At 38.2% G+C, this 12558-nt stretch overlaps 1 protein-coding gene across 1 annotated transcript in view; it reads left to right on the forward strand.

The window, feature by feature from the left end:
• The first annotated feature begins 6138 nt into the window (after positions 1 to 6138).
• The window catches only part of TYR (tyrosinase), a 41952-nt gene continuing 35532 nt past the window's right edge, over positions 6139 to 12558 (forward strand). Inside the window, exon 1 of the mRNA XM_021544959.2 lies at positions 6139 to 6981. Within this exon, the coding sequence (XP_021400634.1) occupies positions 6139 to 6981 (843 nt within the window). The remainder of the gene's footprint in view (positions 6982 to 12558) is intronic.

Below are 12558 nucleotides of genomic sequence, written 5' to 3' on the forward strand. Positions count from 1 at the left end.
TTTAGCCATTTGAGTCACAAGAATCTCTCACACTTATGTCAGAAATATTAAAATATTACTTCTTAATTTTTTTTATTTCTCTTATTTAATGCCTTAGTACACTGCACAACTGATGCATCACTTGCTTTCTAAACAATTTATCTCTGGTCTACATCTTTGTTTCCTGGCCTGGGGAGAAAAAAGGAATTCCAGGAACACACCTGGTCACTCATTTCTTTCAAAAGTTTTTCTAGGTACATTAAAACTCCCATGACATATAACTGGTGCACAAATAATGTTTACGGTATTCATGTGAATAACTTCAACAATATCTGCTTTGTTACTCACAAAATTGTTAGGCTTTTTTTTTTGTTCCAGATCTTTGCTTTTTCTTCTGAAAAGTTGAAAGCAGGACTACTTTTTTAAATTTGCAAAATAAACTCAAAATCTTTGTATCTTTTGCTTTCTAATTACTTTAAGGATCTTGCTGTCAAATATCAGGGAGGTATATCTTGTATTATATCCATTGTTGTGCAATGTAGACTAGATGCGTGACGACATTTGTGCTGAAGATACCAATGCAACTGGGCAATATTTCATTCATATTTGTCATAGGAATGATCAAAATAAAGGACCTTGTTGTCCCTTATCCTGCACCCTCAATGGCCCTTGGCAGATGCACTGTGGATCTGGGAAGAGAACAAGTTTACACAGACACTTCTCTGGAGTGATCTCCTTTCCTCAAGGAATTTAAGGTTCAGGGACTTCAGGAACCAGAGATGGTGCATTGATGTTCTATGATTCTGTGGCTTATTCTTTCCTGAATTTCTCTGGTTAGCTTCTGAACTCATCAAAATTTTCAGCTACAATAAGCATAGCAACTTAACTATGACTTGTAGGAAGGAAAAAAATCTCCTTTTGCTTGTTTCAAACACACTGCATTGTAATAGCAAAAAATTAAGGAGGACAATGAGAAAAATCTCTCATAGTTCCCCTTTCTTTGTTGCTCAAAACTGTCAGCTATTATCATAATAATTTTACATTGGAAGGACTTTTCCATTTTCCAAGACACCTAATGTCTTACCAAGACATTTTGTTCTTTATTCAGAGAGCTTGCAGTCTGAGTAATAGAGTTTCCTATCCACTGTTTGCATTGAAATGAAATGGAATGTCAAGGTCTTATTTATATATTTATTTAGCCATGGAAAAATTAGTGAAGTTCTACAGAGAATGTAAAATTCAATATAATTTGATTCTTCATTACAGTCATTATTTGGCAGGCAAGGGGGGTGAAATCAGAGACTACATATTATATTTGAGTCTTTCATGCAGCTGGGCCTTTGAGTAGTGTCAGACAGTTATGGAAGGTTAATAAGACTTTTTGAGTTCTAAACAATGTGTGTCTTTTCCCCTTATCTTTCATATGCTGTACAGAGATTTAAATTAATAAAAATGTGAGTGGAGCTATTATAGTTGTCTTCTTTCTTATCTGCATTTTCTCCCTGCACTGATCTGGGAGTGAAGGACCATGTGATCTCCCCTCTGTAGAGCAGGGGAAGCAGGAGGAGGACACACATTGTTCTCCTGTGGACCCATTGGGCTTGCAGGTCATCTCCTTCTTGCCCATTCCAGCACATTCTCCTGTTTGCAAGTCTTGTAATAATAAGTAGATATGCAGGTAGCAGTCTGGGAATTAGGGCACATTTGCTTCTCACACATTAATCACATTTATGTGATTTTTTTTTTTTTTAATTTTAAAATAAATTCTGTTGGTGTTTAAAATGTAGGCTCTTTTGCCATCCACAAAGTTTTTATTTACCTCATCAAATCTCTTAGATACACTTTAGAAAACTATAATATTCTCCTCACCACTTTTGAGTATTTAAAGGATCAATTCAAGAATAAAGTATTATGTGGTTGAATTTCAGAGAAAAATATGCATTTGGACTGCTTATTTGATGTACTTCTACTTATAAGCAAAAGCTAGGTTAATGGAAGCCTAGCTGCTCTGGGTCCAGAAGAGGTTATTTGAGGTGACTTCAGCCTCTAAAGGGTCCCAGCTGATTTATATACCTGTACCTGTCCCAACAGATTCCCCCATTCCTTTTCCAAATTTAGTTTTTTTGACACTGCACAGCTGTGTTTGCCTTACCACCAAGAGCTGCTGAGACCTTCTCTGTGTTAAATGTCACTCTCGTGGTTCTTAATACACTGTTTGATTACCTGTTTTCCAAAGCGTGCACACAGACAAAACCAACACACAGCTACTAGTAATTTTTATTCTTTTTCTGTTTCTCTGCAGAGCTGAATAAATGGATCAAGACAAGTCTGTGAGAAGCACCTAGTACATACAGCTGGCTCTGAAGCCGAGCCTAACACCATGGGCAGCCCAGGAGGAAGCTTCCTCTGGTCAGCTTGCAGAGAAGTCCCTGGAATCAAAGGACACTGGAAAGGAGGAGGAACAGTATAGGCTTTTAATTGCAAGAGTAAAATTGCTTTTTATCTGGTTGAGACACAACTGTGGATGATGGCAGAGGATGAAGCTTTGCAAGATGAGGGACTCAGTGCAGGAGAGCTCCAACAGAGCAAAGGCTGGTCTTGCCTCTCCCTGAGTTGTTTCCACCACTAGTTTTGCACAGGGTGGATTGCTTGTCTGATCCCTCAGCAGGCAGGTTTCCCTTGAAAAATTAGCAGAACATTAACCCAGAAAAAACATGAATAATTTCCCTGTAGATAGCTGAAAAACCTTCTGTGCTTTCAACCTCAGTGAGGTCTTAGAAGAGACTGGGATTTCCTGAAAGAGAACAATATTATCCACCTAGTTAAATCTGGGCCCTGACCTGCTATCATGGCCACAGGTATGAGCCACATAGTACTCAGAATTGTTTGACACTTCCTCTGAAAGCTGATAGGAAAGCATTCAGAGTGACATACCAACATTTTCACTCTGCCCAGTATGCTTCCAAAAGCCAGAAGTCAGGCTGTCTTTCAGCAAAGATCTGAAAGCAGAGGGGAAGTGTAAGTGGAGTGTAACAAAACTGTAGGAAATATTCTCTAGCATCCCCCTTAGATAATCTCCTGTCATCATGACTGACAGGTATAAGGGAAATTTTGTGCAGACTGTACATTGATAGATTGGTATCTACTTTTCTGCTACTTGCTATCTTCAGTCTATAACAGGAAGAGACTGCCTTTTGCCATTTGCTAATGTTTCCATACTTTCATTGCCCTGATTGCACCAGCACATCTTCTCCCTTGCTTTGGACTACAGATCAATGGTATTTTTCTTGCTCCTAGATGTCGCTTCTAATGTTTGGCCTGTGTTTTCATACCAGTCCGAATGTCTGTTTTCTGAAGCATTAAGCCTGTATCTAGGTATCCTTGTATCAGATCAAAAATAACATGACCACATAATCAAAGCATTGAACTGGCAACATTCACTGGTTCATACAATCTGAGTCTACTGGTTTATCAGACTGAATTTCCTAGCTGGTTAATAGACTATCTGTCTTTCCACTTGTTCTCTAATTGTCAAGTGTCCTTCTGCCTATCGATCTCAAATAACCATTCTTTTTCTCTTTTTCTCTAGACAATTCATATCTCCACTGGTAATTGAACAGCATCAGCTTTGTCTATCCAGCTCTTATTTCTCCACAGTTTTATGCTTGGCTTTTGAAATAACCACAATTAGAATTATTCTCCATTTTCCCATCCCAAATTTATTCTTTCCCCACTCTACATAGGCAACTAGACCTAAAATCCCCACAGAATTCCTAACAAGTATTTAAAAAGAAATACTGAGGGATACTTTATGGTGCTATCCAGCTATCAGAATTTTTAAAAACCTACTTATATTACTTGACTGTTTCAGTATTATCAGCACAGAATGGAAATTTCCATGGGATTCTACAAAAGGAAGACATGATATTTTGAAGACCAGCCCACTCAGCTCTGAGGAAACAATGAATTAATTTTATGAGGTAATGTGAGCCCTCATTCAATGCTGTTGTTGCTTACTTGGAATATTCCTTGTGTTTATCCATAACTACATCAGAAATCCATAGGCCATCTCTCTGTGAAACTGGGTTTAGCATTGCAGCACAGTGTTGAAAGTCTGATCCTAATGCTGCAAGCATGCGCAGCAGGTGAGCTTCAGGAAGATTTCTCACTTCTCTGGGAGTTTTCCTTCTAGTAACTATTGAAATCTCGATAAAGCAAGAGGGGTGTGTGCTGCTCCTGAGTCATATTCCTGATTCAAAGCTTCTCATTTATACCACTGCACAGGGAATTCCGTGGTTAACCAGCTGCTTCAGAAACTCATCATATGACAAGTCTCAAGGCTCAGATCCTTCTCTTGTAACACTGAACATAAAATCTCACTTGAATGTTAAAACAGGGTATTGAATGTATTTGTGTGCATTACTGTCTGCACAAATATATATTTGAGGACTTTTCTGTTTCACTTTGATGCTCTACCTCAAGTTTCTCCCAATCCCTGTTGCTTTTCAGTGAAAATTAAAAAATACATATTGTTATCCTCAGAGATGAGTCCTCGTGTATTGTATTTTTGTAGTAGCATCCATGGGAAGAACAGTAAATGAAATGGCAAGGTTGGCTAAGTTTCCCAAACAGTCAGGTATAAACAAAATAAAATAAATCAAATAAGTAGCCTTTCTATGATAGAATACATTTTACAAGCTTAACATGGAAACCAGAGGAATCAGGTAAAAACAGTAAACACTGGATGATGGTTAGAAATATTTTTGAAAAAGGAAATACTTTCCCTTTGTTCTTTTTGCTCCAGGCTCCTCCATCACAGGCTCCCTGGAAGGGGACTCATGGATAATCCCCTGGAATACCCGAGGCGTAGAAGCCAACAGGATTAAAGTACCTCGTGCTCCTCAGCATGGTCATGTGATGATCTCCTGATCCCAGCAAAGGCCTCGTTTCACAGCAAAGTTCTCACTTCAGTTGTCTATATGTTATTCCTGCCCCCCCTAAGCACAAGGAAATAACTTACAAAGCTTTTAGCAAGAAACAAACCCAAGAAAACCACTCTTACTAACAGCAGCAAAAGCATTGTAGTAGATGAAGAAAATAACGGATTACTCATGTGAGCTTTGCCCAGCAGTAAAACAACAGTTGTCCTCTAGCAAGGGGCAGCGTCAAAGATTGTCTAACTTCTAAATCTGCTCATGCAGCTCTGTCAGCTCTGCTCAGGCTAATGTACAAGAAGAAAGAGGTGGGTGGTCTGGAGGCTGCCCAGTAACATATTGAGTAAGGAACACAGATATGGTGTTTGCAAACTGCTTGATGGGAGAAAAACAGTAGTCAATGGTTTTTTTCCTGATCCAGAGACAGATGCTCAAAGTGCTTTCTGAAAATCTATTGGCAGATTGTCTGTGTTTCCCACAAAACTGTGCAGAAGACTGTCATGCAGACTTCTGTGTGTCATCAACTGTGAAAACACTATCAATTCTAGAAGAACAAAAATTATTTTCTTATTAAAAGTATATTACTTCCCTCACTTCCCTTTGCCATACTCTAATCCAAGAAAGGCAGTTTACACTGAAATGTGAAAATGCTAAGTCAAATTGGTTCTAGTTCTGACCTATGCTCATACATGATCTGACCAACTTTTATTTTTGCTTCCCGTTAAAAAAAATAATTTACTCACAAATTCTCTATTTTTTAAATTTTTATGTCCACTGTTCTTCCTTATTTAACAAACCAGATTCTGCCACGTCTTTATTTAACCAACCATTTACTCTAAAGCATATAATCAAATTAGGAATTCTAAGAACTTACAATTGATTCTGTGTCCAAACTTTAATTTTACTTCCTCTCCAATTGCCAGGAGAGAGCAATCATGTGCTAGGCAGAAGATGAAAGTTTATAATAAATGCCTGTATTTTGAAAGTTGTAGGGGGTGGGGGGAAAGTCACTTGGCTTTCACCTAAAACATGTGATAATGAGATTAACCCTGAAGTGTATTTTACATGTAAATGCATCTCGTGTAAGAATGGGGAAGGACATTGAAGGGTGCACTGTAGCAGGAGCCAGCAGTGAAGCATTCCTGGTGGAGGGGCGGAATTCCTTTCATACACAGGCCTTTGGAGGGGTCAGAGAGAACACTCCATGCACTGAAGCATAACGCTGATGCTCTCCTGCTGCTCTGTCAGTATGCTGCTATTTGCCCTGAGTTTTCTGCTCGTCATCCTTCAGCCATCCACTGGGCAGTTCCCCAGAGTCTGTGCGAATGTGCAGAGTTTGCTGAGCAAGGAGTGCTGTCCCCCCTGGGACGGAGACGGGTCCCCTTGTGGGGAGCTTTCCAGCAGAGGGTCCTGCCAGAACATCCTTCTCTCCCAGGCTCCACTGGGACCACAGTTCCCTTTTTCAGGAGTGGATGACAGAGAGGACTGGCCCTCTGTATTTTACAACCGGACATGTAGATGTGAAGGCAACTTTATGGGATTCAGCTGTGGGGAGTGCAAATTTGGCTTCTCCGGGATCAACTGCACTGAAAGGCTAGTGAAAACAAGAAGAAACATCTTCCAGCTCACCATCAGCGAGAAGAACAAGTTTCTTGCCTATCTTAACTTGGCAAAAAACATCCCTAGCCAGGACTACGTTATTGCTACCGGCACATATGCTCAGATGAACAATGGCTCCAACCCCATGTTCAGAGACATCAGTGTGTACGATCTCTTTGTGTGGATGCATTATTATGCCTCCCGAGACACACTCTTAGGTGGGTCCAATGTGTGGCGGGACATTGATTTTGCCCACGAAGCCCCCGGTTTCCTGCCTTGGCATCGGGTCTTTCTGCTGATGTGGGAGCGTCAGATCCAGAGGATAACGGGTGATGAGAACTTCACCATCCCCTACTGGGACTGGCGAGATGCAGAGGACTGTGAGGTCTGCAATGATGAGTACATGGGTGGCAGACATCCCACCAACCCTAATTTACTCAGCCCAGCATCAATTTTCTCCTCGTGGCAGGTAAGAACCAGCCAAGGAAAGGGGAAGGGAATGATCACATCTGATTTGAAGCACTTAGGTGAGGTGCACAAGGTGGGGGTTTAGCCTGACTGCCTTCCCTTAGATACTCCTGGAAAGAAAGTAATTTTGTCTCCTTTCTTTCTGACTGTAGGGTATAGGTTGTTTAATTAAGAACATAAAAATAAAATGGAAGGGGGAAAGTTATGCCTTTGTGTCCAAACATGGCCTTTAGCAGGTTAAACATGCTTGACTCTGGCGTGCCTGTTAGGTCAGAGAAGCAGGATTTATGCACATAAATTTCTAGCACCATTGCAAAACAGTGGGTGACTGAATGGTGGTAATAGAGGCAGAGACTTTTCAGGTACTCTACCCCTCTCCCACTGTATTCCTCCCATCCTTGAGCTAAAAACTATCAAATTTAACTAACCTGCTTTCAATGTTAAACAAACAGACAAACATGTAAACCAAAGCTTTAGGGCAGAGAAGTATCAGCTATGTAATTCACATCAGTAGCTCAAAGAAATAGAGAAGAAATTAATTATCTCTGTTGCTCAAAGGAACTAAAAGGTAAATGCAATAGTGATTCCTGGCAATTAAAAGCACTTCAGCCCATAAAACATGGTGACATTAAATGTATACATAAGTGATAAGGTCTCAAAGTTGAACTATAGCACTAACCCTGTAACATTGAGGGCTTTTTTTGTCTAAAATGCAAAGGTCTATCAGCTTCAACAGATACACTCTATCATGATAACAGCAACAGTTTCTTCTGGTGTTGAAGTCTATGATTATGTATGTCTAAGTCTATCTTCTATTTATTTCTGTAGCAGCAGCCCAAATGAAGGCTGGGCAGTTTTAGTGACTTAACAGAGAGACAAATTCAAGCAGTTCTGGGATATTCAGGCATATTATAAATCAGCACCCTACTGGGCTTACTGGGCTGGTTGTGCAGCATCTAGACTTGATTCGTGCCCTCTGAATAATAGAGGGTGTGTATACCTCTAAATTCAAGCATTTGAAGATACAGTAACAGAACTATTTAGGCTATTCTGTGGCATACCTTTTGGTCCCTCAGATAGGAATAATTTCAGGGACCATTCCCAGGAGAATGTTGGCATAGAGACACCCTGTTTATGAAATTAAAATTATTTTATTGACATAGACATGGATTATTTGATGCCACTTGGTCTCAGTGCCTGAGAAATTTTCTGCGCATATTTAACTTAGTGTAGACATAGCCATAAATAGATACGGCTACAGATACAAACATACATTTTCATCCCATTTTCTAAATTTTTTCTTATTTCTAACAGCTTGAATCTGGATCAACTCTTCTAGATTAATTAGATTGCATTGTCAGAAACAAGTGTCTCTTATGCTGCTCTGCACTGAGCTGAATAAATGGTTGTGTGAAAAATATACATGCAGGGAAGTGGATAAAATGAAACCAGAATTGCACTGGTTACATGTGTCAAGTGGAGCTATCAATACAGTATATTGGATGAGATAACCAAGGTAGGAAGAGACAGGTAATATACAGGAATCAGCAAGTTACAAGCAGGATTTTCTAAAAGACATGCAGTTGTCAGGTAGTTGTGTTTAGTTGTTGGATTTTTTTTTTTTTTTCAAAGGCTTTATTAATTGTGTCCAGATTCTTAAGATATTTTCATCTTGGTAATAAATACCCAGAAAATTTATTAGTAGCAATTGATATATTTAAGAAACAGACAGGTTTGTAAGATCTCATTTAAAATTAGTTCCCACTAATACAGTCTTAAAATAAAGATTTGGTAATGAGCAAGTTGTTCAAAGAGATATTTTTGTATAACTTTAAGTGGTGCAGGAATAAAAGGTATGCTGTGTTTAAAACACATTCAGTGTCAGTATACATAGGTAAGAGCACCTAAGTAATTTGCTGACATTTTCCAGGTATTTTCTGGAAATTCTTATCACTTATATTATTCAGTGACTTTTGGATATGCTACAATTTTTTCAAAAGTTCCAAAATATGTGATAACTTTACGTTCAAATACTAGCATTTCCCTCTAATATCTTCCATCTATTTATGGCTCTCCTGTCTTATCCTGAGAAAGAATGAAAGTGATTGCACAGATCTGCAGCATTTTCAGTCAAGAGTTTGGGGTAAAGATATTTCTTTATTAGAGTTGAATACAAAATTAAACAATTACTTAATAGGGAATAATAGTTTCTTTGAGTAGCACAAAGTAAGAGATCAAAATATCCCTCCAGAAAATCAAAAAGGAACAAAAATAGCCTTAGCTTGTAAGCAAAAACAGCCACAGATCTGCTGCAGAATGCTCTTATTATCTAATCTCTGTAGCTAAACTGCATGAGGGAAAAAAGAAAGAAAAAAGAAAAAAGAAAAAAGAAAAAAGAAAAAAGAAAAAAGAAAAAAGAAAAAAGAAAAAAGAAAAAAGAAAAAAGAAAAAAGAAAAAAGAAAAAAGAAAAAAGAAAAAAAGAAAAAAGAAAAAAGAAAAAAGAAAAAAGAAAAAAGAAAAAAGAAAAAAGAAAAAAGAAAAAAGAAAAAAGAAAAAAGAAAAAAGAAAAAAAAAGAAAAAAGAAAAAAAAGAAAAAAGAAAAAAGAAAAAAGAAAAAAGAAAAAAGAAAAAAGAAAAAAGAAAAAAGAAAAAAGAAAAAAAGAGGAGGATCCAGAAATGTAAAGGAACTTGTAGGAATTTAACAAGAATGCTTTTAGCAGGCATTCAAAATAAAAAGAGGGCAAGAGTAACCTTGGAATAGCACATCAATAATATGGTGTCCTTTTTAGAATTTTAAGTGTCTTTACAGTGCCTGCTATGTTAGGAAATGGTTTAGATTTATTTAAAAAAAAGGTAAAGTGCCTATTTGCAGAAAAGCATACCTCTTTCTTTATCCCATTGAAGGGTTGCCATAGCAACGTGGATACCCATGAATACATGCTGAAATTCTTGCTTTCACCTTACTTTTTCTTCAACATGCTGCTATTACCACTTGTCTGAGTGAATTATCCATCCACATTTTTCTCATATTTGTCATCTAAGTGACACTTCTGATTTCTGCCTTTTTTACCAGCATTTCTATCCGGAATCTTTACTGGTTTTGCTTGTTTGCTTAGATCATGCTTTAGGGTGGGTGGGAAGGGTTTTCTCATGTTTTCAGTTACTTGTTTGTGATGATTGAAGTGTTACACTTAGCATTAGGACTGCATGAGACATACTAATGCTTTTGTAACTTTTGCAATTCCATCAATTCCATACCAATTTATCAGAAAAATATATGGGGATTGGAGATATTCCATGAAGTTTTTAGAGGGTTGTTTTTTTTTTTAGTGCTCTTTTCTACAATTATTCAAAATAATGGATTTGCAAAAAAAAAATAAAATCTAGTTGAAAGTGTCCCTGTCCATGGCAGGGGCTTTGGACTTTTAACGTCCCTTCCAAACAAAACTGTTTTATGATTCTAAAGAGTAGGAGGTTAAATTTTTCTCTCTTCTACACCAGAACTAATTTCGAGAAACAACTGAAGACAATGGAGTTGCAGATGCATAGAAGCTTATTGCAAATTAAAAGCAGAATCTTTCTTCTAGCAGTTAACATTAGAGTCTGGGAATCCCCACAGTGTGCTAGACACAGAATGAAGAAAATAAAGTTGGAGAATCTAAGTGTTATTTCAGTTTGCTGCTGTGGTAAGCAAGATACACCACCAACTTCAGCTCCTTCTATGCTGTCTCTCCTAAGACTTGAGAGAAGCAATTGCATAACATGGAGAGCTGGCTGCTCTCAGATATTCTGGGGTAAGCCTGCTGCCAATTCTTTGTTGCGAGCATGGAAAATTTCCCTTAGCACTTCATTCCATATCACCCTGAAGAATGACTTACACAAAAGCAACGCTACTACAAAAGAGAAACAAGTTACACAAATAGAAAATTGATAAAATGCTTCTGAAGTAATAGTGACAGTACTTTAGATCCATTACCTGAAAACATGACTTCATAAGAAATTTGAATTCAGCTATTCAGTTACAGTTATTTAATTCTAAGTACATTTTATCAGAGAGCTGTATTGCTAGCTGAATTATCTGACAGCATTCTTTAAAAGATTATTTTACATCTAACTTTAAAAACTGCAGGAAATTTTCAGAAATACGAACACCAGAAACCAGTAGTTCTTGATTTTCGGATCAGTAGAAGTCTTTCATCAATCTGCTTAGGGATACCAAGGAACACACAAACTTCATTTTTTATTGCAACTTAATAGATTATGGTGCCAGCTACAGGCTGGTACATTAAAAAGCAAGAGCCTAAATGGTGCAACTATAAAGAAAGAATTTAGGAAGTTTGTTCTCTAACGATACACTTACATTAATTATAAATTTGAAACATTTCCTGTTAGAAAGAGATCCTTATTCACATGCCACCTCAGGACTGCCACAGGAGGGTACCCTGATCTGTGCATAGCAGAAGCAGACACTTGGGTATCCTCAGCCTCTGTGTCCCTGTGAATGACTGTCCAAGGGATCATGTGTGGGTGACAGTGGAGCTGGGCTCTTGGATGCTTGGCTGTCCACTAGCATATAGCCATGCTTGTTCAGGAGTCATGGAAGGTAAAAGATAAAGAATCTACACCTTTAGAGGTGTATAAATCAATAGGTAGGTTGATTTCATAAAAAATGGGGTTTGTTAATAATTCACCAGCAGAAGAAACCTACCATCTCCCTCCAGAGAGATGTGTCTGAGTGATTTCATGGTAGACATGGAGACAGCAGCAGTGACGGTACAGCTTGGAGACAGCTGCTGAGCTGCCAGACCAGGAGGTGCTAGTGAATACTTCATCAGTAATTGTTAACAGACTTTCCTACTCCACCCCAGCACCATTTTGAGGTGCTTAATTGGGTATTGCAAAAAGGTGAAACTCAGCCAGTTTTTACTGAAGGCTGAGAAAATACCTTAAAGGCCCCAGGTTTGTGTCAATGCTGTCAGTTCGTTTGTCTTATCTCCTTTTAGCTTGAGTTTCACAGCTCCCCCAGTTTTTGACATGCCATGAGGGGAAGAAAGACAATCAAGGACGTCACCCTTTTAGATGTTCCTTAGAATTTCTTTAAGGCTTTGCTTTGCATATTTTCTCCTTTTCTTTCAATTCTCTGGATGTTTAACTTTTCCATTCCTGTCAATATTCAGCAGTATATGAAGAACCATATATATATATACAATCACTCTTGAAACCCTTTTGGGGTGCTACAGATACAGCACCATTCAAAGTTCCACCTGTAAAAACAGAGTCCCAAGGTACAGCTTGTATCTGGGGATTTCCTTGCATTTTCCCAGTTTGGTGAGTAAATGGCTTCTGGATGCCACCTAATTAGGATTAAATTATGCCAGGGCCTAATGCAGCCAAAAAAAGAGAAAATATTAAATCTCTTTATAGCTTCCAAATGTTTTAAATCCAGTGTGAGGGATGTGCTTTAATGAGATTCCCAAGCAAGGTTGTGAGAATAAGTGGAGAAAGACAGAGAAAACAGTGAATCAGTACAAAATCTCTTTTGGCTCCATAATGGGACCCAAGGCTCCAACTCAGGAG

This window comes from Lonchura striata, chromosome 2, assembly GCF_046129695.1.
Source record: "Lonchura striata isolate bLonStr1 chromosome 2, bLonStr1.mat, whole genome shotgun sequence".
NCBI classification, from domain to species: Eukaryota; Metazoa; Chordata; class Aves; order Passeriformes; family Estrildidae; genus Lonchura; species Lonchura striata.